Source organism: Equus asinus, chromosome 22 (genome assembly GCF_041296235.1).
Source record: "Equus asinus isolate D_3611 breed Donkey chromosome 22, EquAss-T2T_v2, whole genome shotgun sequence".
NCBI lineage: Eukaryota > Metazoa > Chordata > Mammalia > Perissodactyla > Equidae > Equus > Equus asinus.
Genome location: NC_091811.1, coordinates 20,685,484 through 20,713,256, shown reverse-complemented (window position 1 = coordinate 20,713,256; position 27,773 = coordinate 20,685,484). Strand labels below are relative to the sequence as shown.

Genomic DNA, 27,773 nt, shown 5'->3' with positions numbered 1-27,773 from the left:
GTATTATTTCAGGGACCTTTTCCACCTTTACAAACACCGCTTTCTACATTTTGCAACTTTCTTTGGAGCACAAAGGTTTCAGGAAGAATTTAGAGATTTGAAAGGCATCCTACAGTTTTTTGCATTAACTTTTTTTTTTTACAACATTGTATTAAATATTATTTATCTTGATTACTGAGTTTTTTGGAGGCCCCTTAAATTTGCACCCTGGGAGAGTGCATTTCCCTCACCCTGGTCCTGGTCCCAAGAGAGGTAATCAGAAGGAATGGTTAGAGGAATAATTGCAAACAAACCTTCCTAGAATTTTGTCAAACAATGGACCAATTAATTAAACAAAGTAGATATTACGTGTTTAAGTATAATGGACACCCAGTAAGTGGATTGTCTCACTAATTTATGGAGAAAACTCACAGCTAGAAGTGTGGGTGGGTGGGGATACAAGAGAGACAGCACAGCATTTCAGACTGGGCACTTCCTTTTGCTGAACTTGCCTCACAGAACTTGGAGTTTGCCCTGATACATGAGTTTGGTGCCACATTCTCTTGTTTGCAATGGACAGACCTGTGATATATGCTGATTTAAACTTACCCCGGGATTCTGGCCTTAAAAGTTCATCACCCCCGTCTCCTCCTCAGGGTAAGTGGCTTTTTTTCTTGTAGCATTTGTATATCTTTCAGAGTTAGATTTTCCTCTTAAATTTACGGCTTTAAATTGTTGCTTTGAAGATGAGCAGCAGGCTTATATTAATGTTAAATAGGTATAGGATAGATTGCCTGGAAGCAATCGCAACTCTGCAGAAAAGCACATACCTCATAGATTTCTTTTTTATCAAGTTATCAGTGTGAAGGGTGAACCTGGCTCCTATTACTGAGCCTTGGTTAAAAGACCCTGAAGAAATATTTTACATGTATGAAAAGAGGAATATTTTTAGAGACACATTGCTACCTTGCTCTAATAGTAACCTAACTTATTCCAAATCCCTCTACCATATAACAATACTATGATTAAGTTCTAGTGCATTTGCATCCATAGCACTCCCTTCTGAATACAAAGTGTGGGCTTACTGACTAACGTCCTTCACTCTCCAAAGGGAAGGAGAAAAGACTTCTGGAAGAAAATTGTAATGAAGATCAAGACTTGAATGTAATTACAATCTGATAGTTTCTAACTTGAAAAGTATCACAGCTTAGATGGAGATAAAGCCACAAGACACTAGAGAATAATCCTAATGAACACATTTGACATTTGTTGAAGTCAGCACTTTTCTGTGTGTCAGAGGAGTTAGTATTCTGAGTAAAAGGAATGAGGAACTGTAATGCAAGGTAATAGGTGATGGAAGCCATGGCCTGGGAATGGATAAAAAGGGACCAGAAACTAGGCATAAAACATGTATAAAATTATCATGAGCTAGTATTACCTTCTTAAGTCTAAACAAATTTACTAACATTGATAATATTGCAATTTTTATCCATCCTGACATTCATTCTACATTGTGCTAAGCATGTGGATTGTATCTTCTTGGACAGTTTGAAACCATTAAATTATCAACATTCTAAATTAGGGAGAAAAAAAAGAGTAAATTTCACTATACTCTTCATATGAAGGTTAAGGGAAATTGGAGGATTTTGATAACCACAGTGAGCGTTTGCTCAAGCCGCTGTTATTTTCTGATGGGAAAGGGCAAGACTCTTTTTCTCTGTTCAGATCTAGCAAAAGTGGGCAGAAGGGAAGTAATGTTGAAAGGAGATGTCAAAAAACAGATATAGAAAAAGACAGTGAGTTTTTCCTTGAAAACTACTATCTATGATCCTAAATCAATGGGTCCAGAAAACTTGCCTAGTCTGATAGTAATCATTGTGCTATAAAATATCATCCTGAAAGTAAATCAGAAAAAAAAATAGTAGAATAAAGTCAGAGAAAATTGTGTGATTATGAAACATTGATCTGGTATTACAATTATTGTGAAACCACAACTGAGCTCGTTGGCTAACCTGTCGACCGTGGTAACCATGTAGAAAAATGATTGTATCAAAGGCAGGCAGTAAAACCAGTGAGAGATGTGAGTGGTGACCTATATTGTTTATGGCCAAGAGTTTGATCTCTTAGAAGAGTAGATAAGGTGTTGGCAAAAAGCCTGCAGAGCTTATTCATTCATTCAAAAATAAGCGCCTACTATGTGCCAGGAAGGCTCTAGGTGCTGAGGATACTGCAGTGAACAAAATGGAGAAAAAATAGTTTCCTTTATTGTATTTATATTATACTACTATTTATTATTTTGCTCTATGAAATCCATATTTTTAAAGATGTCTAGAAGCAAAATACATTGATAAAGTCGTGAGTAATTTATGATCCCATTATATTAATTAATTAACATAATCACAACTTTTGATGAACATGAATAATAGAGTATATTGTTATTGATATGATTACAGAGAAAAACAAAGGCATTTGACTTTTTTTAGACTATGCGATATTATAGATGTAAGTTCATGTTATAATTATTGAAATACTGAAAATAATGTGCAAATTCACAAAACACTCTTCCTTGAATGACATACATTTGACGCTAGTTGGAGATGATTTTTCTAGATGATAGTAAAGCAGAGGAATCCATGTCCAAGAATAGAACCGTCATATATCACCAGTACCTAAAATGGTGATTGGCACAAAATAGAGCCTCAAAAAATGTATCTTGAATAAATGAAGGCCATCCTTTTTACACAAAATTCTTTGATTTACTTCCTACAATAGGGCATATGCTTCACTTTTGTATAGCACTTGGCAGTTTTCAAAATATGTTTACATCTGTCTCATTTGATTCTGACACCAATCTTCCGTACACATAACAAGCATAAATATTTCTATTTTATAAATGAGCAAACTCTCAGTTGGCTCTGACTAAGATTGCGTCTTGTGGGACTCTACTTTAAGATGGCTGATAAATGTTCCTTCCTGCCCCCATCCCTCAGCCTGAATCTATCTATCTGTATGTCATCCAAACCACATTCACTTTTTGTACCAGATGAACCCAACTGAGTTAACTGAGTATATTTTCTTAACTTCTCAGATATCCGTCAGTGTCCACGTTGGCATCAATTTGCTCTGAAACTTGGTTGTGCTGGAATTCTTCTTCTTGCCTTGACTGTGATTGTATTGAGTGTCTCAGGTGAGTGATGCAAGATCATTTGTTTCTTGCTCTACTTATTTTGCTTTTATCATAAATATTAGAGTGTCTTAACAAAATTTTGCCACCCCAAACAATGAAAGACCAATGAAATAAGAATAATTACAAAATAATGCTTCTAACAATGCTCAGCTCATATTCCCTTTGCACATTTCTCTTCCCAATTGTTCTGATAGTCTTCATGGGATATTTCACACGTGTTCTGACAACTTTAAAAAAGATCATAATTATGACAAAAACATGACAATAACAAAGCAAATAAAAATTCCAATTATTTAGAGTTTCTTAAGTATCTACTAAATCTCAGATTGCAGTAGGCAATCTATCCCTTGGTATAGGCATAATGATACTCACTCTGAAAATGAGAAAGTTCAGGCATGAGTGTAAGCAATTTGAGAGTTTAAGTAACACCCCAAAGCTTGCTTATGCAGTATGTAACAGGTAACCTAATGGCTGTGTGGGTTCACTTATATATTTTCTTGTCTGTTTGTATATACTGTCTTCTAACTAGACTCTGTTACTACATTGCTATTGTCTTTATCTTCTGTCCATATTCAAGCTTATTGAGATACCTTAGTTTCCTCAAGTGATAAAGATAACATCCATTCCACCACACATTTCAGCATTTAATCTTAATGGTTTCTTCATATTTACTAGTGATATTCTTAGGACAAAAATCATCAATAGAAAAAAGCAGTGTGGATATTCAAGAGAGAAGGAACGAAACAACAGGTAATTTTGTGACTTGAATCTCCTAAGAATAACAGCTAACATTTGTTAGATATCAAGCATTACCTTAGTTAAGGCTCATAACAACCCACAGGTTAAGACAGTATTATCACCTGATTTTATGCTTGACAAAACTGAGGCATGGCAAGGATACGCAACTCTCTCAGGGTCATACAACTAGTAAGTGGTGACACAGGGGATTGTGCTCAGGTGGTCTAACTTCAAAGCCTATGATCACGCTGACAGCACACTGCCTCATGAAAAGCTGCTGCTAGGATATTCAATAACTAATAGACAAATATCAAGTTAAAAGTAAAATATGCATTTAAGTAGAATATTTGGTACTTTTAGTGAATGTCAAACAGTTAATTTTGGTCTGAAGTTAATTAATAGAACTCAAACATAAAATACTTTAATATTTACTGTATTAATTATTAAGACATTAATCTTGTTCCAGTAAGTGGTGTGTGTTAATAAAGACAACTATTGTTGAATGACTGTAGCAAAATGTGATATGTGTGCACATTCTTACAGAACAGAAATTTTAAGAAATCTGAAAAATCCTTCTGGAAAATGCTATCCAATAAGTCACATTAAGTAGGCAAATATATTATTTGGCAATTAGAAATTTTCTTATGATTTTTTTCTCCATGGCATTTGTCATTAATTTAGTAAAATTAATTATTATTTCCTTTACACTTTGCACATTGTTTAAAGTAAGTATTTTTAAGACAAGTTTTACATTGGTCGTGTAATAGAATAAGCACTGGTGACGAATTTAAGGCAACTCAGATATAGTTTTGACTGTGCCACCATTTGATTGTATGGACTCGAACAAGTTATTCTGTCTATCTTAAAATTTAAGATGTGGCTGCTCAAATTAATTCGACGGTCCTTTTCCTATTCTAAAATTCTAAGCTTCCATTTTTGCTCAGTATAACATGTCACTAATTTCCAATTCTTGGTACCAGAATGAACAATAGGTCTCAAAAACTTCAAAATTGTAATAAATTCATTGATTATTCTAGCAGCGATAATCTAAGACTTCTGAGCATTTATAATGACGTGTGTGTGTGTGTGGTTGTGGTGGGGTGGGAACAGATTAGAAGTGTAACATTTATTATTTATTTTTTTCTTTCTCTTTCTTACTTTAGAGAGACCAAACCTGTTAAACTGCCCAATGGATTGGCATCTAATTCAAGAAAAATGCTTGTTTATTTCTCAAAATCCTAGCCCTTGGAATGACAGTCTAGCTGACTGTTCCACAAAAGAATCCATTTTGCTGCTTATTCGAGATCAGGAAGAATTGGTAAAATATTAAATAAAATATTTGAATAGAACCTAGCCGTTTCTTCTAACCATATCAGCATCTTTGGACTTTAGCCTAAAATTTCTATGCAGATGGAAGTAGCAACTTTGATTTCAAGAAGCTCACAATCTGAGAGACTAAACAGACACATGAGCAAATAAATGAATAAAATTTGATGAATACAATGATATAAATATAAATATGTAAAGAGAAATGTCACAAAGAAGGAATAATTAACTCTGATGCAGAGTTAGGAAAGGCTTCACAGAGGCAATACCTGCACTGGGTTTTAGAGGATGAGTAGAATACAAGCCGTGAAACAGATTCTGTATTCAGCCATTTCTTCTGTTCCATTTACAGAAACTCGTACAAAAACTGATAGAACATGGAGGAATTCTATACTGGATTGGATTAAATTTTACATTACCAGAGAAGAACTGGAGGTGGATAAATGGTTCTTTTTTAAAACCTGATGCGTGAGTATTAGATAAGCTAATTTTAATGTTTAATTTACGTAGTTTACATTGTGAGGTATTAATATGGTTATTGAAGATTGAGTTTTGTAATTTTAGTTTAGTTTAGAAATTCTCAAGAGGTTCAGAATAGGCTAAGAAGATGGATGATTCTGAGGTTGGTTGAAAAATTCTGTACATGAAAAGACATCAACCATTTACAACAATATATGTATTTATCTACAGTGGAGTCTTAGGAGACAGAGAATAGGCTAACTCTTTTGGGAGGGGCCCATGAAATACAAAAATCTCTCACTGGAGGCTATTGGCACACAGAATTTTTTAAGTAGAATTTTTCAAACTATGGGACAATATACCATGGTAGGTTACAACCAGGATTGAAACCGTGAATATGAAAAGAATAAATTAGACAATATCAGAGTATAGAACCAAGACATTTAAAGGAAACTAAGCACACTGTGACAAATATTATAGTATATTTTAACCAGTGGTATAAAAGAGTTATTTGAGGAGATGTGACAAATATATGCATAGATCACAAAGGAGCCATTTGCTGTTTTCTGTTGGATGTCTCATTATAGTTTTTTATGTAAGATGGTCAAAATAACCATAAATGAAATAGAAGCCTTGATGCTATACAGTTAAATTACATATTTTAACAGAATTCGAGGTTAATTGTACAGCAAAGGGGGTTTTTTCCCTCTCAGGCAAAAGTGTATAGGCATTCAACCAAGATTCTGTAAAGAATTTTTGATGAGTTTTTCAGAAAAGAGAACATTAACTGTTACATTTTGTCTGTGAATGATTTAATCAAATATGCATAAATCAGAGTTAAAGTAGGTTTTTATCATTCCAAAAACAAGAGGTTGAAATTGAAAACACAGGACCAAGTTTATCTAAAATATAGTGATAACTCGTTAAGTGTGGAAAAGTACTAACATTGAAAGAAATGGCTTAATTAGCAAATTTTGACATTATTTGACCTATGTTCTAAAATATTATTTTAAACGTAAGACTTTAAAATAAAGATTATTTATCTTATTTATTTAATATAAAGATTATTTATTTTATTTTTAAAATAAAGATTATTTTAAAGTAAGTGTTCTGGACTGAAATAAATTTATGAAAAGGCAAACATGCTCATTCTGTTAAATAAAATCTATCCTGATTTTTTGTATGCTCTCTGGGAATTATTTTCTATATTTCATTTACATGTAAATGAAACTTCAATACTGGCTTGTTTTTATTTTTTCATACATAGTGAAGGTTAATTTTGTTTTATTAAGTTTAGCATGTATGTGTGTGTGTGTTTCTCATTGGGCCATGACGTTTATTTTATTGAGGTTTATAATAAAAATGAAATTGCAAAACACTGAAGTTTCTACAAGCAGAAATATAGGTAAAGTAGATGGATTAAATTCAGTTGAACATTCCATTTTATTTTGAGGATAAAAATGATGCGTGATCAAAACAGTAGTGATAGGTAAACCTGAAGGTGTCATGTTATAGTAGAAAGGGCATCAGTTAGACTCTGCTTTTATTTTAACTCTCAGCCCTGATCTTCAGGGAAGGAAAAAAACAGAGAGTGATAATTTTCTTCCACAGGATTGTTTTGGGGATTAAATGACATAATGTTGGAGAAGTAGGCAGATATCAAGTCAAGAAAGGCCTGGGAAGCCACTGAGCACCTTTTGGAAAGGGATTCATCGACTTGGCAAGATGAGCGTTAAAAAAGTTATCTTGAAAATTGAAGAAAAGATCAGAAAGGTAGAAGAGATAAAAAAAAATAGAGAAGACTTTTACAATAGCCCAATTGACAGAAGTTCATAGTTTGACTAGAGCGTCCGCAGTAGGAAGAGATTAGCTGCTCAGGTCCAAGGGGGCTGCATGAAGAAACGGAACAAAAGAAAAAACAAAAGCTGTGATGGAACCCTGCCCACGGTCACAACTTCACTTTCTATTTGAGACAAATGGATGGGTCTTGAACTCCTTTAATCCTTGCAACCCAATCCTAATACTGCCTATCCCATTGTTTGACTTCTATTCTCATGTCCACCTGCAGTGAGCCATAAGACTCACGCTTGTTTGAAACTAGTAGTATATTGAAGCAGACACCAATCAACCTCTGTTTGGAATGTGAAAAAAAGGAATCTCTGACTACGTACGATGTGTATTGAGCCTCTTTTCCTAACTGCATGCAAATTCTGTAGACCCTATATATCCAGCACCCTCCGTGTACTTATTACTTTTACTGAGCACGTTCTTTGTTTAAACATTTCCACACTTCCAAGGACATCATTTTAATGCCTCTTCCAAATATTAGGCGGTTATATCCTGTATATTTAAGAAGATTGAGGCTCAGTGAAGAAACTTTTCACATGACATGTTAATACCAGAAAAAAGAGATTCAATTCCCAATTTCCAAAGCTTCTCTTGTTTTGCATCATTACGAAATTTCATGTTAGAAGGATTCTTGTCCAGTGAAGATGAACTTGAAAGTTCTAGAGCTTCATATTAGCATTACATTAAAATTTTATGCCATTATATTTGTGACTGTATACTTTCTCTATGCTTAATATTTAAGCATCTCATTGCTTCCTGAAAGTTGTAGAAAATATTGGCTGGTTGAGGAGAATTATGTGAGAAAATCCCAAACACTAAGAAAGTTTTTTCTTTTGCTCCACAGATTAAAAATTACTGGGGATGCTGAAGAAAATAACTGTGCTTTAATTTCAAAGGAAAAAATTTTTTCTGAGAACTGTGAGGCAGAAAATAAATGGATCTGCCAAAAAGAACTAAAATCTGTCAGAAATAAAGTGTGTCCAGACTCTTGACTGTATATCCCCTCTCAATTTACTTCCCATCACAAGTCTCTGTAATTTTAACTATATAACTATATATACTGTTAAAATGGTTTAATATACATTTAGTGGCACAAAGTGAGCAAATAGCACAAATTCTAAAATTGTTGTGAATCTTACAGAAGTTCATGTCTAAACTATTTATTCTATAAATGAGGCAACAGATACACAGAGAAGACGTGTACTATTTTAAGAGACAGAGATGTTCTGTCGCAAGAATCCTAGACCAGCTGAGGGGAATTGGTTTCTACTCCTGGCATATATGCGTAACCTTCATTGATACCTTCTATGCCTTAGCTGATCTCCAAAAACGTTGTAGTAAACGATTTCTAAAGTCTTGTGCGTCTCTCATAGTCTGTGATTTTTCACAACACCACACAACTGGGTTGTGGCAGAATATTAATTAAAGTCCATTCTCTTGACTCTTACATCAGAGACACCTAACTAAAGGAGTTTGGAAAGAAAGCTTACCTCTAGACCCCCATTCCAAAATTCTTCCCATTTCAATTTTCTCATTTCTTCTTTATTTTCATTCAATGTCTCTTTCTATGGCTCACACATAATCTGTAGGAAATATGTTATCAAACTTTTCATTATTCTAATGGAAAATAAGTGATATTTTTTCAGTTCTGCAATTGGGGAAATGAAGGTAACAAAAGAGAAATGTTTATTCTGATAGATCTCTTGGATGCTCACTTTTTAAAAACATATGCCAAATTTTCTATGGAAATTAAATAAATGATAAAACTCAATTTAGGCATGTAATAAAATTTCTGAAAAATAGATATCTACTTACTGTGATAATTCAATGTCAATTAAATTAAATTAAAGTACATACTCTAATGACGAAAATAATATTTCAATTCCTGTTTTCCATGCATGAGGATTTTTAATACTTGTTAATATAAAATTTTAAACACATCAAAAATCCAAAGTATAATTCGTTTTGTACTAATTAGGGAAACATTCTAGACAAGAGCATCATTATGAAATAATATTTGATAAAAGTGAGATTTTGAAGTGTTTGATTCTTTGGGGGATATGAAAGAAATATTCCCACAATTGACAAAGTACATTTCCATCTCTTTGGAATGATATTCAAAGCAACCTTCTAAAGCAATTCAGGCTCCCGAAGCCCATTCAGTTAGTCCAGAATTCATTCCACACATAGACCTTTTCCTTCTCCTGTACTTGCTAGATGTGAAATCAAGTGCCCCTAAAGCACACATTTGTAAGAAACGTTCACAATTAAACTAACCCAAGAAGTTAGGTTTTGTCACTGTCATTTGTTTTTGCAGTTTTGGATAATAGAGTAAATTTGCAATTGGATATGATACTGCTGACATCATCTCTGAAACTCAAACTATGAAGGTACAACTCCATGAGAAAGCATGTCTAACCACATTCTTGGCAGGTTAAAAAATATTAGATCTCAAGGGAAAATTTTGGTAACAGTATTTGAGTCAATGTTTATCAGTAATAAACTACCCGCCACTCCAAGCCAAGTCAAAAGAGATACCTATTATGCCATTCAAGATCCACCATCTACATTTCTTCTGTGTAGCCCGTGCTCAGGCACATTGACTCCTCACCATTCTCCAGACACATCCTGACATTTTATGATTTTATGGTTTAATGCATGTTGTCCCATAAGTGTGAGGTGCACACAACCCCTTTGTTCTTTGCCTAGAAAAATCCTAGTAATTGTGGAAGGCTTGAATCAAATGTTAATTCCTTTATGAATTTTTCCTGAAATCTCTCTGTCTCTTACAAATTGCAATATTTTTCTTCCCACTTTTCTGAAAGATGATTTAATTTCTTTTTTGCTATATTATAATTAGTTGTTTTTATGTTTGTAAGGCTGGTTCCACTCCTCTCCTGGCTAGAGTTGGACAAATACCAAGACAGAACAATTAAAGGAAGAAAAGAGACAGTCCCTGACACGTTTCAATATAGTAAGCTAAGAGGAGTAATGGCATAGTAACGGTCTATTTATGTTGTAGTAAATGGACCTTGAGGCTGGACCAATGAGATTCCTTTTATTTATTTTCTATGCTATGTGCTTGGATTTGAACTCTATTCGCTTCTGTTTTATCTTCTGGCCCATCCATTCCACAGAGCTCTTCAATATACAAGGTATGCATTAACAAGTAGGTATCATGGAAAAACACTTATGATGGGAAAAAATTAAATGATAAAATATTCTTGATGCATTAGCCTAGTTTTGTCTTTCTTTTTTTTTTTTATTGCTGAGGAAGATTCACCCTGAGCTAACATCTGTGCCAGTCTTCCTCTATTTTTTTAATATGTGGGCCGCCAGCACATCACGGCTGCTAACAGAGTGGTATAGGTCCATGCCTGGGATCAGAGCCCAGGTGGCCAAAGCAGAGAAAACTAGATTTTTTTTTTTAACCATTGTTTCCAATCTATAGATGTGTAGGCAGTCAGCAATCAGATTCTGCTCTTTATAATGCAGGTAGGGTAAACAAGAATAACTTTAGACTTCCATACCAAGCAGGTTGGGAAAGGAAAATCCAGGAATTAAGGGTAAAAAGATAATTATAAAAAAATAAAATTTTGAGTTCTAAACACCTATAAAGTCATGAAGCAACTAACTTAAGCTGGTCTGGTGGGGACATCTTTTAGTCTACTCCTTGGCAGCAATTCAAGTTTACTTCTGCAACTGTTTGTGATGAACTCCATTCTGCCACCTTGTGGATTTTTTCGGCTTTGTTTTTGTTTTTGTGGCTGTGCTCGTTCTCTTCCAACCAAGCAAAACAAAACAAAGAAAAAATAGCTCTATATCAGTCAGAACGAGTTTATCCATTTTGTCCTTTTGCAACCCTTTGTTTACTTATTTCATAATATATGAAATTGGAAAATTATTTGCTTATTATTTTGTTGTTGTTGCTGTTATTATTGGTTACTATTACTACTACTACTGCTCTTAGTATTAGACTCTCTCCATGGGAATATGAGTTCCATGAAAGCAAGGACCTTCATGGTTTTATTAACCAGTGCATGGTTCTGGCACATAGTAGATGCTCAGTGAATATTTCCTGAACAAATAAATTATTATGTATTCAAATTTATGCATTGAATGGGCTTGGGGTCTCTGATGTAGTTGGAGTGAGATGGTGACTGGGGTTGGAGTTATCACCAGGCCTCCCTCACTCACATGTGGCTTTTGATTATGACTGCTGCCTGGAACCTCAGCAGGGTGGCTGAGTTACAAGAGCAGTTTTTCTAAAAGGACCATTTTTCAAATAATAATACAAGCAGCATAGAATGATTTGTCAACATTTGGGAGGTGATTCACTAAGAGAGCTAGGACCCAAGTCTGATCCCCCAGGTATATGAAGCCAGTTGCTCTCTTTGATCTCAAAACAATCAATCAGGGCTCTTTCAAAATAAACATTGGAATGCTGCACAATCACAGTGTGCTTTGGGTTTATCTTTTGCGCTACATGGGAAATTTTCAATGTTCTACTTTAGGAAGTAGGTAACTGCTACATGGCTAAAAATTCCAAGGCAAAGGCATTCAGTAGGCATAATCTCTAAAGGTAATTCCAATTTTGACTGAAATTGCTCTTCAGGTAGCTCATTTTCTTCTCCAAGTTTTTGTTCAGGTGTTTTTATTCATTAGTAATTATTTTCAGGCATGAAAAACAGTATCCAATTGTTACTACTTTATTTCATTTTCTTGTCTGGTGCTAAAGGGAATATAGGATGTTTAAATTAAAGATTAAGTGATTTTGTCTAATCTCCAATGGAGGGGTGGATCTAGAATGCAAAGTCTTCAATCACAGTTATCTTTGCCTGTTTCTTCACTGATGAATCCCAAGAACCTAGAAAAATGCCGGGCACGTGGTAGGCACTCAGTGACTATTGAATGGATGATGACACAAAAAGAAGTATAAACATTCCATGTCAGAGCTTAAGTTTTGGAGGAAATTGTAGGTAGTTAATAAAACAATGTGTCAGGAGATGCTATATGGGATAAAAATGGCTTTGTTCATACTGTTTTTCTAATTGAATACCCTTATTTTCTTCTTTACCTGTTGAAAACTTTGAATATTTTTTGACTCAAATTAAGTCTGTCTTCTCTGAAGCTACTCATGATTGGTTCAGACTTCAGTAAATGCTGTTTTCTATGAAATCTTGTTATACTTTCAAACTGGTTAATATTCTTTGTATTAAATATATTATCAATTTCTTTCTCTCTCAATTTTGTTATCATGCTAAGACAAATGTAGGTCTTTAGGGCTATTTATCATATTTATTGTAAAATTTTCACACTGGCTTAGCATGTAATTGAGCAGCTTCTGGCTTATTAGTATTCTTTCCTAAAGGAACATCCATTGCAGTCATCAGCCAGAGACAGACAAAAACAGTTCAGACAAATAATTGCTAAACAAAATAACCCCCAAAATTTCTAACCAATCAAATCAGAACAGACAAATCAGCACCTAATTATTCAAAAATGTTTCAAATTTAAATAGTGGAATTATATAATGTTAAATAGGACTATAGTTAAAACAGGAAGTACAACTGTACTTACTACTTGAATCAGTTAAGTTTTTACTACATAACAAACCACCCAAAAACTCAACTGATTAAAACACAATTTAGCTTTGCTTGTGAGACTACGGTTTAGCTGGAAGATTCTATTGATCTGATCCTAATTCATGTGACTTTGTCTGAGTTCACTCACGCATCTGTGGGCAACTGACTGATCTGCTGAGGACTGGCTGGTCCAGGGTGATGTCAGTCACCAGTGGGTCAGTTGACTCATTGTCCAGTTGGCTGACAGATCTACATGTTTCTTATTCTCCATCACATTATCTCAAGTGGTTCACATGGTGGCTGGGCAAAGTTCCAAGGGGTAGAGGAACCTAGGTTTGTGAGTGAACACTGTCACTCTCCCCACATTCTTTTGGACAAATCAAGTAAAAAGGCCAGACCAGATTCAAGGGGCGGGAGAAACAGACTTCTGCTCTTGCTAGGAGGAGATGCAAAGTCATATTACAAAGGGCATGGGTACAAAGAGAGGTAGAGAACCAGAACTGGTGCTAATTTTTTCATCAATTTTTATGTAACCCTTGAAAATTATTTCTAGCTGTATCATGCTCCACACAGTGTACATGGAGAAATTTCTCCTGTTAATTGGGATATTGGTACTAGATGGCCACAAAATGCGCTTTCCAATGGAAGGATTCAACAATTCTGTGATTATACCCACAAAAATTAGAATGGAGGAGAAAAAACGGACTTTGAATCAATAAAATATGTCACTTAGTTTGAAAGTATGTTTTTCCTAGTGAATGGGCTTTAGTTTTGAGGAGGAAAAGAAGCTGCAAATAGCTTTCTAACAATGAGGAAGATCTAGTTCCTTTTGAAGCAACTGGAAAGCAGTAAAAGATCACCAGGCTCCCGGATGTGGCATGTCAGAAAGTTCCAGAGGATCATGAGCAAGATGAATTGCCTGCTGTGTGAGAAAGATAAAGTTCACAGGGTAATTCATTCAGAACCAGGTCTATTTCATTTTCTTATCAAAGAAATTTATCATTTAATTGCCAGGTCCTCATCATATGTCCTATTGCCTACTGCCTTTTCATCCTTTATTATTTTGTTACATTACTCTCTCCTCCTTGCTTGTATATGGGATGGCAGTGCATAGGAGCAGGAAGACGAGTAATTGGCTCTAATTAAGTATCTCTATGGTAATAACTACAGAAACCCAATATATCTATAATGTGTTTTTGGAAACACCTATCCATATACTGCAAACAGAGTGCACAGAGATGTTTTATGGCATCTGTAATCACATATGTACATATTTTAAGAGGAACTATGTTTCCTTCTCCATAGGAACCTATTCACAGCAACAGAATGTCAGTTGAGTTTATCAGACATTTCCTTCTAGTGTCATTGTCTCTGAGGACTAAGACTCTGAAAGTACACTGTTAGAGAGTTACCACATTCAAGTCAAACAAAAAGAGAAGTGACTCTTTTTACGAGTGGAAAGAAAGCCAAAGATTCCTGAGTCCAATTTCCTCACTTTACATGTGAGAGCTACTCACACCTGACTTAGGTAAGGTCACAAATTAAACATTGACAGAGCCAGGACTACAAATTAGATTTCTCCCAAATGATCAGTCTTTGCTTCTTTCTATTTCAGCATTCCTTCCACTTTCCAGCATGCCTATTTGAATGTTAACCTCTCTATTGTAGTGTGAATTTTCTCCATGATTCTTGCCTTGTGAGATTTTTACACATCTCTCCTCCTAGAGCCAGCATTGGAGCATGTTGTGCAAAGAAATATTTTTTTCTGGATGCTCCTTTCACAGCAGGAAGGCTCTTATGTAGTAAATTCAAAAGTGAGTCTCTCGCCACCTTGTAACTATAATGTACAGCTGCAACTATAAAATAGCAGTTTTTAGGGGGAAAGCTTCATGTTTACAAAAAGGTTCAAGAATCGTTGAATAAGCAACGATATTTTCCTCAACTGGACCCAATAATTATTACAACTTTTCCACATGAACTTTACCTCTCTCTCTTGCTTCCTATTATCTTTTTTTTCCTGAATGATTTGAAAGTAAGTTGAACATATCAATAAACGTATGAAAATTAAAAATAATTCAATATATATTCTAAGATATATTTTATAACCAAATTTTTGCAAAATGTCTTTTAGGACCCCTTCTCTCCCTGACCCAGGATCTAATCAAAGTTTACCCTTCATACTTGGTTATTGTCACTTTGGTCTCTTATAACAGAGAATGGTCCCTCTGCTCTTTCTCTTATCTCCATGGCATTCATTTACTGAAGAGTCTAGGCCAATTTTATTATAGAATGTCTTGCATTATGGATTCTGATCTGATTTTTCCCTCATAATTTCAGTGTCAATTTTAAAATGTGGTCCCAATACCTTTGACATTTCCTATTGAGAAGAGGAGTCTCTGCCCACTGCCCTTGGATGTGATGGAGCTTTGACTACTTCGGCAAATGTGACATCCAAAGCTAGATTGTAAAACTCAGTGTAGCTTCTGACGACACTGAGAAGCTCTTAGGAAGTCTGCTTTTGGAACTCAGCCTCCAGATGAGAAGAAGTGAGGCCACATAGAGGTATTCTGGACAACAGTCCAAGCTGAAGTTCCAAGTGACAGCCATCCTCAACTGCTAAATAAGTAGGTGAGGAAGGCTTTGCAATGACTCCAGACCCAGCCAACATCTGATTGCAACTGCACGAGAAACTCTAAGAGAGAAACACCGGGCTGAGCCCTGTCAACACTCAGAGCTGTACCAGATAATAAAATGATTGTGGTTGTTTTAAGCCACTATGTTTTGGAGTAATTTGTCATTCTGCTGTAGATAACTGAAACAGTATTATTTACACTGCTCCTCCATCTCCTCCATAAGGCTGATGCTACTAATGATGCTTCATTATAACCCCTTGTTATTTTTGTTTTCCTAAAACAAAGAAAGAACTTTCTGGTCTAACAGGGCTCCTATCCTAAGTGTTTAAGTTATTATAGTATACATGTTTTCAACAAAATTTCACTCCGTGAAATCTTGGCTCTCAATGTTTATGTGAATACTATATGACTTTTAATATCGACATGGTTTCATTTCTTATTTTTTTATCCTTTGTTTGCTTCAGAGATTAGACAGAAGCTCTGAGAGGCTGCTGATTAGCTATTATTTTTTTCTAAAAGTCTTTTCTAAACAGGAGTGTCAGTATATGCAATGAGAAAATGAATGGATTTGAGTCCTAATCCAGCACCTGAATTATGTGATCTTGAATAAGTGACTAAATCTCTTGGAAATTTAATTTAATTTATTCACTAATGATGAGAGCATTCAAGACAATAACATTCTTTCTAGGTAAGACTTTGGCCATATCTTATACATTTAGATATGCAATGCTGTCAATATAATTTATTATAAATACTCTGTAGTTAAAACTTTCAATTCAAGAATTATTTAGAAGAGTGATATCCTTTCTTCCAAGTATTGAGGGTTTTTTTGTTTAAAATGTTTTAATGATTTCTAAAATAATGACAAAATATTTAACTCTGTACCTTGTATTTTTTGAAAAAGAAATGTGTTCTCTGAGGTGCATGATTTAGATAGCTCATGTTATTTGTACTGTACTCTGCTATATTCTAATGAATCTTTAGTCAAGTGAACCTAGCAAATATAGAGTGTGGTATGGCAAAGCTTCCCACCATTTTATTTCTATATGTTCCACATATATTTTAGAACAACATTTCTTTAGATATTCTTAATCTGTTCTTGTAAAGTTCAAGACCAATTATTCATTGAAGAAATAATGAATGATCTACAATTCCCAGGAATATTTTTGTCACTTGGGATACATCAGTGAACAGAATATGGAAAGACTCCAGACCCTACAGAGCTTACACTCTCTATTGGTCAGATTAACAATAAACCAAATAAGTAAATGTGTAAAATGTAATAAATACTAAGGAAGGAAAAAAGGTAAGAAAGGGTGACGGATGTAAGGGATGGTCATGGCGTTGACTGCTGTATTAAATTAATAAGGTGGTCAAGGTCAGATATATTAAGCAAAAGCTTGAAGGAGATGAGAGATTTAGCAAATAAAATACTAAAGAGATGAGGCAATAGAATATCACAGTGAAAGAGGGATCCAGGGAGAAGGAAGAGCCAATGAAAAACAAAATATGACTGGCACAGTCCAGGAACAGCAAGAAGGTGAAAACGACTGGAGCTGGGTAAATGAAACCACAATGACATAGCAAGGTGAGATTATGTAATAACTGTAGGTCATTGTAAGGACTTTTGCTTCTTTTCTGTGGGAAATGAGAAGTTATTGAGAGGTTTACAGCAGAGTAATGTCTTGACCTGGCTTATGTTTTAGTTTTAGGGCATCAATTTGCTTTCTGTATTGACAAAAGACTGAAGGGCAAAGTCAGAAGCAACGAGACAGGGTGGGAGGCAATTATGGAAATACAGGAAGGAGATTATGGTGGCTCAGAGCATATGATAGCCCTAGGGGTAGTCAGAGGTGCTTGGATTCTGGTAATATTTTGAATGTGAAATTCACAGGATTTGCGGACAGATTGGTGTGGGATGTGAGAGATAAAGGACAGCTGAAGTGATGTGGGATTTTAAGGCCTGACTACGAGAAAGAGGGATTTGTTATCAAGGGAAATGGGGGAAGGTTTTGGGTAAAGTAGGTTTGCGGGTAGATTAACAGCTCCATTTTGGACAAGTGAGATCAAGATATCCATCAGATATACAACTAACGATTCGTAGTATGTAACTCAATACACAAGTTTGGGGTTAAGAGAGAGAGCTCTGGGCTGCACTTGGAAATATGGGGGTTATTAGTTTATAAAGTTACGGAAGTAAAAAAGATCACTGAGAAAGGGAATGTTGATAGAGAAGAGAAGAGGCCTGGGACTTAGCCCTGGTGGCACCCCAACACTGAAAAATTGGGGAGAAGTTGAGGGATCAACAAAAAAGACTGTGGATAAGACACCAATGAGGAGGTGGAAAACCACAAAGGGCATTGCCCTGCTAGGTAAGTGAAGGAAGAGTATCAAGAAGGAAGAAGTGTGTCCAATGGTGGATTTTTTTTTTTCAGGAAAGATGTTATGTGGTATAATTTCTTAAGTCTATTAATAATTTGATAATTTTGTTGAGTGTAGTATTCTTAGGTCAAAATCTTTAAAAACAAACATGCAAACAAAAAACTCTCTAGGTATTCCCTTGTAGTCTTTTATTATTTATTATTTCATGAAAGTAGAGACCAGCACGGTTCTCTTCCTGGGGAGTAAATCTGTATGCTTATCCGCTCGTCTCCACCCTCCAGTCCCACCTCTACTCTCCATCCTTTCCTTAAAATCAAAAGACAATTTAATAGGCATCCACATCTCATAAGAGAGAGCTACTGCATGCTGGTTTTCAGTTTGCGTCAGCTACATTCAAAAACATTCCCCCTTGCTCTGCTTTTGTTTGCTGGTCTACCATTTATCCTGTAAATAAAGCAACATTGGTGGGATTATGGAAGTCTTTTGAACATATCACCTGGCTCCACTGCTCTTCTAAATAGAGACCATCAGATCAAGATCTGTCCCCTTTGCATCAACTTTTTTTTTGCCTTTCTGCACTATATGTGCATATATGCATGGAAGACACTTTCTAGTTTCTAGTACTTATGCAAGTTTTTTTTTTTTGGTTGTTTTTTATTCTGCTTTATATTTTAAGAGGTTTGGAAGAGAACAGTACTTTGGTTACGTTTCTACTTAGTCTCTAGCCTCTAGCTAGCTATGTGGCTGAACCATTTGTAGCCATCCTGTTTTACTGTCCTTCAGGGAAAACAAAAAAAAGAAAGAGGGAAAATTTTAAAAAAGTCCTTTTTTAAAATGCAGAACAATTCAGTTCTCTCTAGCCCTATCCTCAAACATTTTTCTGGGCCTTCTTTTAAACATGCAATGATACATTAATGTACCTTCCTAAATATAGCAATATACTATGATTTCATCTGTTTTCTCTCCAAACCTTTTGTTCAACAAATAGAGAGTAAGACAAATATTTGTTTTGTACTGATATACATTATGTCTATCTACTTTGGTTCTGAGATTCCTACCTTGATTTCCCTCACTGATGCCTGCCCGCCTAAGACCAACAAGAAAAGATCTGAGTTAAAGCTGGGTTTATTGTGTGCTACAGTAAAGGATACCACACTCCACAGGAATCCACGGGTGCAAAGTTTTTGCCAGTTTGGATGTTTGAAAGCAATCTTATTTGTTTAATTTTAATTTTATTTTTTACTGAGATATAATTGACATAGATTATATTAACGTCGTGTACCACGTAATTCGGTATTGTATATATTGTCAAATTATCACCACAATAAGTCTGGTTAGCATTTGTCGGCATACATAGTTAGAGAATTTTTTTTTCTTGTGGTGAGAACTTTCAAGATCTACTTTCTTAGCAACTTTCCAAACATGCAACACAGTATTATTAACTATAGTCAGCATGCTGTACATTATATCCCCATGACTTATTTTATAACTGGAAGTTTATACCTTTTGGTTCCCTTCCCTCATTATGCCCAGCTCCCACACTCTACCTCTGGCAATCAATCTGTTCTCCGTATCTATGAGCTTGTTTTTGTTTTGTTTTATTTTTAGATTCCACAAATAAGTGAGATCATATGGTATTTATCTTTCTCTGTGTGACTTATTTCACTTAGAATAATGCCCTCATGTTCCATTCATGTTGTTGCAAATGGCAAGATTTAGTTTCTTTTTTATGGCCAAATAATAATCTGTTGTATATATACACCATATTTTCTTTATCCAGTCATCCGTTGAAGGACGCTTTGGTTGTTTCCTTATCTTTGCTATTATAAATAATGCTGCAATGAACTTTGAGGTGCATATATATTTTCTAGTTAGTGTTTTCATTTTTTTCAGATAAAAACTCAGAGGTAGAATTGCTGGACCATATGATAGTTTTATTTTTAATTTTTTGAGGAGCCTCCATACTGTTTTGCATAGTGGCTGCACCAATTTACATTCCTACCAACAGTGCTCAAGAGTTCTCTTTTTTTCCACATCCTTGCCAGTATTTATCTCTTGTCTTTTTGAGAATAGTCATTCTCACAGGTGTGAGGTAATATCTCATTGTGGTTTTGATTTGCATTTCCCTGATGATTAGTGATGTAGAGCATCTTTCCACGTGTCTGTTGACCACCTGTTTGTCTTCTTTAGAAATACGTCTATTCAGATCCTCTGCCCATTTTTAATTGGATTGTTTAGAGGTTTATTTGCTATTGAGCTGTAAGAGTTCTTTATATATTTTAGATATTAACCCTTTATCGGATATTTGATTTGCAAATATTCTCTCCCATTCTGTAGATTGTCTATTCATTTTGTTGATGGTTTCCTTTGCTGTGCAGAAGCTCTTTCGTTTGATGTAGTCCCATTTGTTTATTTTTGCTTTTGTTGCCTTTGCTTTTGGTGTGAAATCCAAAAATTCATCACCAAGACCAATGTCCAGGAGCTTACCACTTATGTTTTCTTCTAAGAGTTTTGTGATTTCAGTTATTAGATTCAAATCTTTAATCCATTTTGAGTTAGGTTTTGTGTATGGTATAAGATAGAGGTCCAGTTTCATTCCTTTACATTTGGCTGTTCAATTTTCCCAATACCATTTATAGGAGCGAATGTCCTTTCCCCATTGTATCTTCTTGGCTCCTTTGCATGGACTTATTTCTAGCCTCACTTGAAAGAAATCTTAAGACTCACAGAGCATACTCATGTAAGGCCTTTACCTAAAGGCCACAGAGGCAGTGCAACAAGAAAAAGAGAATGCAGACAAACATTTGGGATCCTGGGGACTTCCAAGGGCAATCTCCCCAGGGTTCTTATTCACACATCACCTGCGTTCTGCCTTCAGATTAAACTACCAAGATCTGTGTAAGGACTTGTAGTTCTGGGGAAGCTCAAGAAAGAAGTTTCCCTCTGAGTTTTTATTCCCCACTGGTCATGTTTTCAAGTTAGGCTACCTAACTGGTTGTGCCGGGTGAAAACCATGAGTCAACAAACTGGCCCTAGAGGTTGCCATGTGAGTTTAAACTTTAAACAGCACATTATAAATTCCACTACTCTTGTCTTTGCCAAGAGTCAAAGGCAGACAACCAAGAGTCCCCAGTGATAAGACTATACATTTTTTTATCCAGTTCGGCTATAAGGTAATTTTATCCTAAGCAGTGGAGCATTTCAATAGAAAGGTATTAGGAAGGGTTTGTTAGAGGATTTGGCTTTGTGCTAAGTGATTGGGGGAAAGTTCAATAAAGTGAGGCTTGCTCTGGATTTAATGCTGCCAGAAATCAGCATTTTGGTTCACTGAGCAGTTTGGTTATTGAGCATTGTAGAGGGATGAGGCTAACCTGCAGCTGTTCCTTGGTAGCTCCGTGATTATCTCCAGGGGCATCTGAAAACATAGGCAAGGCAGGAATGAATGCACTAGCTATGCTGCTGATTTATAATGTGATGTTTAATGTGCCAGAAAGCACATGCATGTGCCCTATATCAGCTTGAATACATTTTTTACTGAAAATGTGTAAATTGTTGTTCTGTACCAGGTTTAACAGGTTTTGGCTATGTGACAAGAGAGGGATAAAAGAACACTCAATAAACTTGTGTCTTGATTTCTCCAAGACTGAGATACTGCACACACAACGTGATGGTTCATGTTCCAGAGACAGAGCATGTCCTGCATGATTGGAAGAAGACCCTGGAAGATATGCATGGACGTCTAGGATCTTCCTGATGTTTACCTGTGCTTTCTTTCTCCTGTGGTATCAGATCTTTTGCCTTTATTAAAACTTCACTTAAGTATAATTTTGGAGTTTTTGATTCCTTTCACTTGTATAACCCTGTATAATTGCTGAAGCTTTCTTAATAGTTTTGATGCAGGAGGCAGGCAGAACATAGCAAGACTTAAGTTGTAATGGGGAAAGAATCTGCAATCACTTATGTTAGCTGGGAGAGGGAGATAATTTAGTTATTTTTGTAGTTTTCACAGTGTTCCGATTTTTGTCTGTGCTTAGCTATGATTAAGGAGTGGTCTCGTTTTTGTCTCACTCTATCATGGTTCCAGAGTGACGTTGTGTAATGTTTGTATTCTGTGAAATTATAATGTTAAGCAGGGCACACTGGCTAAGAGCTCTCAGGGATGAAGAACCCTCAGGGATGCTTTTTTCTATCTTAATTTCCTGTTTTTGGTTAAAGGCAGATGAATTCAAATATCTTCTCCCAATTGTTAGGTTGTCTTTTCGTTTTGTTGATGGTTTCCTTTGCTGTGCAAAAGATTTTTAGTTTGATGTAGTCCCATTTGTTCATTTTTTCTTTTGTTTCTCTTGCCCAGTCAGACATGGTACTTGAAAATATGCTGCTAACACTGACGTCAAATTGCGTACTGCCTATGTTTTCTTCTAGAAGTTTCACGGTTTTGGGTCTTATATTCAAGTCTTTAATCCATTTTGAGTTGATTTTTGTGCATGATGTAAGATAATGGTCTTCTTTCATTCTTTTGCATGTGGCTGTCCAGTTTTCCCAACGTAATTTATTGAAGAGACTCTCCTTTCTCCATTGTATGCTCTTGGCTCCATTGTCAAATATTAACTGTCCATAAATGTGTGGTTATTTCTGGGCTCTTGGTTCAGTTCCATTTATCTGTGTGTCTGTTTTTGTGCCAGTACCATGCTGTTTTGCCTACTATAGCTTTGTATTATATTTTGAAATCAGGGATTGTGATACTTCCAGCTTTGTTCTTTTTCCTCAGGATTCCTTTGGCTATTTGGGGACTTTTGTTTTTCCATATAAATTTTAGGATTCTCTGTTCTATTTCTGTGAAAAATGTTATTGGAACTTTGATCAAGATTGCATTGAAACCTATAGATTGTTTTGGGAAGTATGAACATTTTAACTATATTATTTCTTCTAATCCGAGGGCATGGAATATCTTTCCATTTCTTGGTGTCGTCTTCAATTTCTTTCAACAATGTTTTCTATTTTCAGTGTAAGGATCTTTCACCTCTTTAGTTAAGTTTTTTCCTAGGTATTTTATTCTTTTTGTTGAAATAGTAAATGGGATTGTATTCTTAATTTCTCTTTCTGCTGCTTCATTATTAATGTATAGAAGTGCAACCAATTTTTGTATGTTGATTCTGTATCCTGTGACTTCTTCATTATTATTTCTAAACTTTTTTTAATGGATTCTTTAAGGTTTTCTATATATAAAAGTGTGTCATCTACAAAGAGTGATAGTTTCACGTCTTCTTTTCAATTTAGGTGCCCATAAAGGGATGAATGGATAAAGAAGATGTGGTATATATACTAATGGAATACTACTCAGCAATAAGAAATGATGAAATCTGGTCATTTGTGACAACATGGATGGTCCTTGAGGGTATTATGTTAAGTGAAATAAGTCAGAGGGAGAAAGTCAAATACCATATGATCTCACTCATGCGTGGAAGATAAAAGCAAGGACAAACAAACACATAGCAAAAGAGATTGGATTGGTGGTTACCATGGGGGGGTGTCGCAGAAGTGGGGATTAGGCACACATGTGTGGTGATGGATTATAATTAGTTTTTGGGTGGTGAACATGATGTGATCTGCACAGTGTTCAAGGTATATTGTGATGTACATCTGAGGGCTATATGATGTTATAATCCAATGTTACTGTGAAAGAAAGAAAGAAAGAAAGAAAGAAAGAAAGAAAGAAAGAAAGAAAGAAAGAGAAAGAAAGAAAGAAAGTCAGATGAATTCAAGTCATAAGACATTAATCTGTGGTATCCAGATCTTCACCATTGTTGAAATTCTGTGAATCAGGAGATTTTCCAGAGAATGCTATTTGTAGTTGGACTAGGGTTAGTCCATCATGCTGCTATTGTCAAGACAAGTTGTTGCATCACATGATGTGATAATGGCTGTGCAATAGCACCTAAGACTTTGGATAGAAAGCAAACAGCCAGCTGCAACACAGACAATAAGATTGTTTTAGTCCTTGAAATATACCATGAAACCAGGGACCTGGATAATCAAACCCAGACCAGTAAAACATGTCCTTTACAGGTCTGTTTTAAAGAGCCAAGTGGCTTTTTCCTTTAGCTTAGTCACGGGCTGTTTACTTGACTGTTCACATATATGAGGTACAGAAAGAAGTGTTTGCTATAACACAACACCCTCTTGGGAGTTCCTTAAGAGGAAATCATAGGCTATGCCAAACTTGGCTAATGGACTTAAAATTCTTTGTTGGGTTTTAAGAGCAGAAGTGATGTCCACAGAAGCAGTAGTACACTAGAAGTGTACATCCCCTTTGGTAGGATGAGTATCCTTCATTTTAACTGGAGTGAATCAATCACTGGTCCCTCAAGGTGGTCAGATTTTATGAGTAGAATTAAATAGTTTCTGCAAATCATGCTGGAGTGTTTCTGAGAGAACAGAAGACAGACTATTCTAACAATGATAGTTCTGAAATTATACTCACTTCTGATGGGTTGGGTTTCTCTGGTAAGGATACAATGACCTTAATAGAAGTATTTTGTTGGGGGTAGGGTCAAGGTCCAATTGGTATAAAGGTTGGAATTAATAATGTAAGGGTAATTTAAGTACCATACAAGATCTGTAAAAGAAAATCTGCATTCTGAAGTATTTTAGCAATGTTTCTCAATATTTTTTCAATTTTGTCTTCTAAACAGACTTTTTAGGTGTTTTGTTTCTATTTGCCATACCCTCTCAATTTTAATACCATAGATATAGATATATACTGTGTATCTGTTTATGTACTGTATGTATAACCATGCTTCTACATCAAAAGAGTAAGACATTTTCAACCCATAAGAACTTATTTTTGCACCCTTGAGGGTTGTGTCAATCCTTCTGAGAAGGTATGTTTCAAAGAGAACAGCTATTAGATGCTCAATGGCAAGAAGAGATCAGGGATAATAGAGTTGCCATCAGTTAATTCAAAGTAATAACTCCGGTATGAAGAAAATGCACAAGGAAATTTTGTTTTTCCTTAAGTAATAAATGACCATAGGGTGTCAATAGTAAAGAATTGAAGAATAGCTCCCTTAAGGGAGCTTGTTGAGAAATCACTCAGTCAAAATGGAGTGTTAAAATACAGTGGTAGGCAAGACTAGAGAAGAAGAAAGGGAAAGAAATAAGATGATAGAGAGTAAGAAAATTTTGTTCTATCATCTTGGGTAAAAGTTTTATACTCCACACAATTGTCTCTTAAGAGGTCACTTAAGAATCCTCAACTTAAAGTCTCCCAATGGAATGAAGATCCCAGTGATATCCAGTGGTCAAGAGAAGATGGTGTATGTCTCTTTAATTGGGAAACATGAATCCAAGGATCAACACCTTTGGAGTTTTCCTGCTGTGCTAGTTGTTACAGTACCTAGTAAAATTCTTTCCTTCAAAGGGTAAGGATGGAGTTTTTTATGGTGTTCTTTGAGAAGAATAAATTTCCATGTTCAAGTTATGAAGGGGGGTGCTTGAGAGATTATTTTAGAAAAACTGTTTGTTTAATGATAAGACTGGTTGTGTCTAGTCATATCTGTTCACAATAGGGAAGTACCCTAAATGTGTGGGGTGGCTGGTTATTAATCCATAAGGAGAGTCTGTATCAAGGCTTATGGCAATGCCTTAGGGCATGGAGGTTCTAGAGGCTCTGAGAGATTTGCCAATTTTTGGTTTTTGAATTCCATTTGTTCTCTCTACTTTTCTCTGAAGATTGAGGATGAGACCAATGAAGTTTTTGAGTAAAAAGTAAAGCCTTACAAAGGTATTTAATACTGCTGTCAATGAAAAGTAGTTCTCCAAATAAGCAAACAATGACCAAGCACATGGAACATGATCATTTAATGTTTAAATGTTGATCTTCATCTCTTTTTACCTGGAAAGCCCAAATGAGGATAATTTTCTTAGTCATTCGGACTGATTTAAATTCAAGGAGAGGTTCATGTTCCAAGATTAAATTTAAATCTGTAATTCTATAGCCTGCTTGATAATTTCAAGTTTTTGTTTTTAAGTGTAAACCATTATAAAACAAAATTGAATCAGGATTATCCAGGGGAATTTTCAAAAGGTCTGTGTAAAGCATTGATAATTTTCTAACTGAGATTAAAACGTTCAGGGATTCTCTTTTTTTAAGTGGAGGAAGGAGCACTCCTGGCTTCAGCGTGTTACAGCAATGGAGAGTGACACGTGAGGAAGAGATAAACAGTGTGAGGACTTTGACATCACTCCAAGTGCCATCATTGACAAGAGTATTGAAATCTAGAATCCTAGTAGCAATAAATAATTATTATACCAGTCTTTGTGCTTAAACATGAGTACCCTTTTTTAAATCTGAAAAGTATACAATTATTGTAACATATTTACATTATATTATTTAACTTATATGTCAATAAACCTAGGAAAATGTACTTTCTTCTAGACTTATCGGTTCTTTTCTTTTAACTTAAGTTTGATAAACAAGTGTTCTCACAGTATTGTGAAATAATCAAATTTTGAGACTGACAAACAGACGATTATTTTTATTATTCTTATTCCATTTCTTCAAGTAAAATAAAGGAGCAAATGTGTTACGCAGGGGCCTTTCTAGGACCCAAAAATGGATTATACATAAAAAGATATCTTAACAGTTCTATTGTTCCTACTTTGAGACCTAAATTTGAGAAAAGTAAAATTTGCTAGTGCCAAAGGAAACCAAATATAAATAAAATATTGTGTTTTAAAAACACATTTCAACAAGAAGCCAAGATTAATAGGAACTTTTAATATTTAAAAAAAGGAGCTTTTGTTAAAATACATCAAGAGCAAGTTTATCAGAATATATTGGTGAACGAAAAAGAGCATCTCTTTTCTGGGACAGAAAAAAGGAAAAATTTTAATTTTACTCTTGTGTACCATTTATGTGAAAATTTGTAGTAGAGGGTTTATTAACACATTTCTATGCATGCATTTACACATATAAAGATATATAAACATACAAGTAGATGATAAATTTAACTAAAGATAAAAATAAATTTAAAGAAATATAATTACCTTATAAGTAAATTAAATAGAACAATGTCTACATTATATTGAATTTACCATCTTAATAAAGTATAAAAATGTCCTTAATGAACAGACTAATGATATTATCTTGTATATTAATTCTTGTTTCTCTGTAAGCATTGAACCATAAATGTTCATTTATATTAATTACCATGTTCAATCATATTGGTAATTTTCTATATTAAATTGTGTGATTTCTGTCTCCTGACTGGGCCCTGATGCATGCAAACATGAAATTAGGTCTATTACAAATTCAGTATGACAGTATTTGGCAGTGCCATTATATTTTCTTAGGACTTAAATGGAGAAAATGCTGTATTACAAGCTTGCTCAATATTCAAACCCAATCTTAACCTACAAACCCCAAGCCTCGGTCTGAATAATTACAATTAAACATGTATGTCTTCAGGTTGAATTCTGCACTTCCACTTCAAACTAAGTATAAGCTGGATTTTAAGAAAGTAGATAAACAGAACATCTCCAACATTTCCTTATTTAGTTCTCTAGGGGTTATCTAAATAACTGTTATTAATATCTGCAAAATATAGGAATTCTTAAATCCCCTACAAGCAAATG

General features: G+C 35.0%; 1 protein-coding gene across 8 annotated transcripts; it reads left to right on the top strand.

Annotated features, from left to right (window-relative positions):
• On the top strand, positions 1–21,970 carry KLRB1 (killer cell lectin like receptor B1). 8 transcript variants are annotated; one of them, XM_014850949.3, is made up of 6 exons: positions 1–636; positions 3,068–3,166; positions 3,842–3,916; positions 5,068–5,222; positions 5,583–5,698; positions 8,382–9,399. In XM_014850949.3, exons 1-6 carry the CDS (start codon positions 552–554, stop codon positions 8,527–8,529), a joined length of 678 nt encoding a protein of 225 aa, XP_014706435.2. In that variant the 5' UTR covers positions 1–551; the 3' UTR covers positions 8,530–9,399. The 8 variants fall into 8 exon arrangements, with proteins under 8 accessions (XP_014706435.2, XP_070350411.1, XP_014706436.2 ...); XM_070494310.1 differs by having other exon boundaries at positions 408–636; positions 3,854–3,916; XM_044755644.2 differs by lacking the exon at positions 8,382–9,399 and adding an exon at positions 21,704–21,970 and having other exon boundaries at positions 447–636.
• Positions 21,971–27,773: the final 5,803 nt, after the last annotated feature.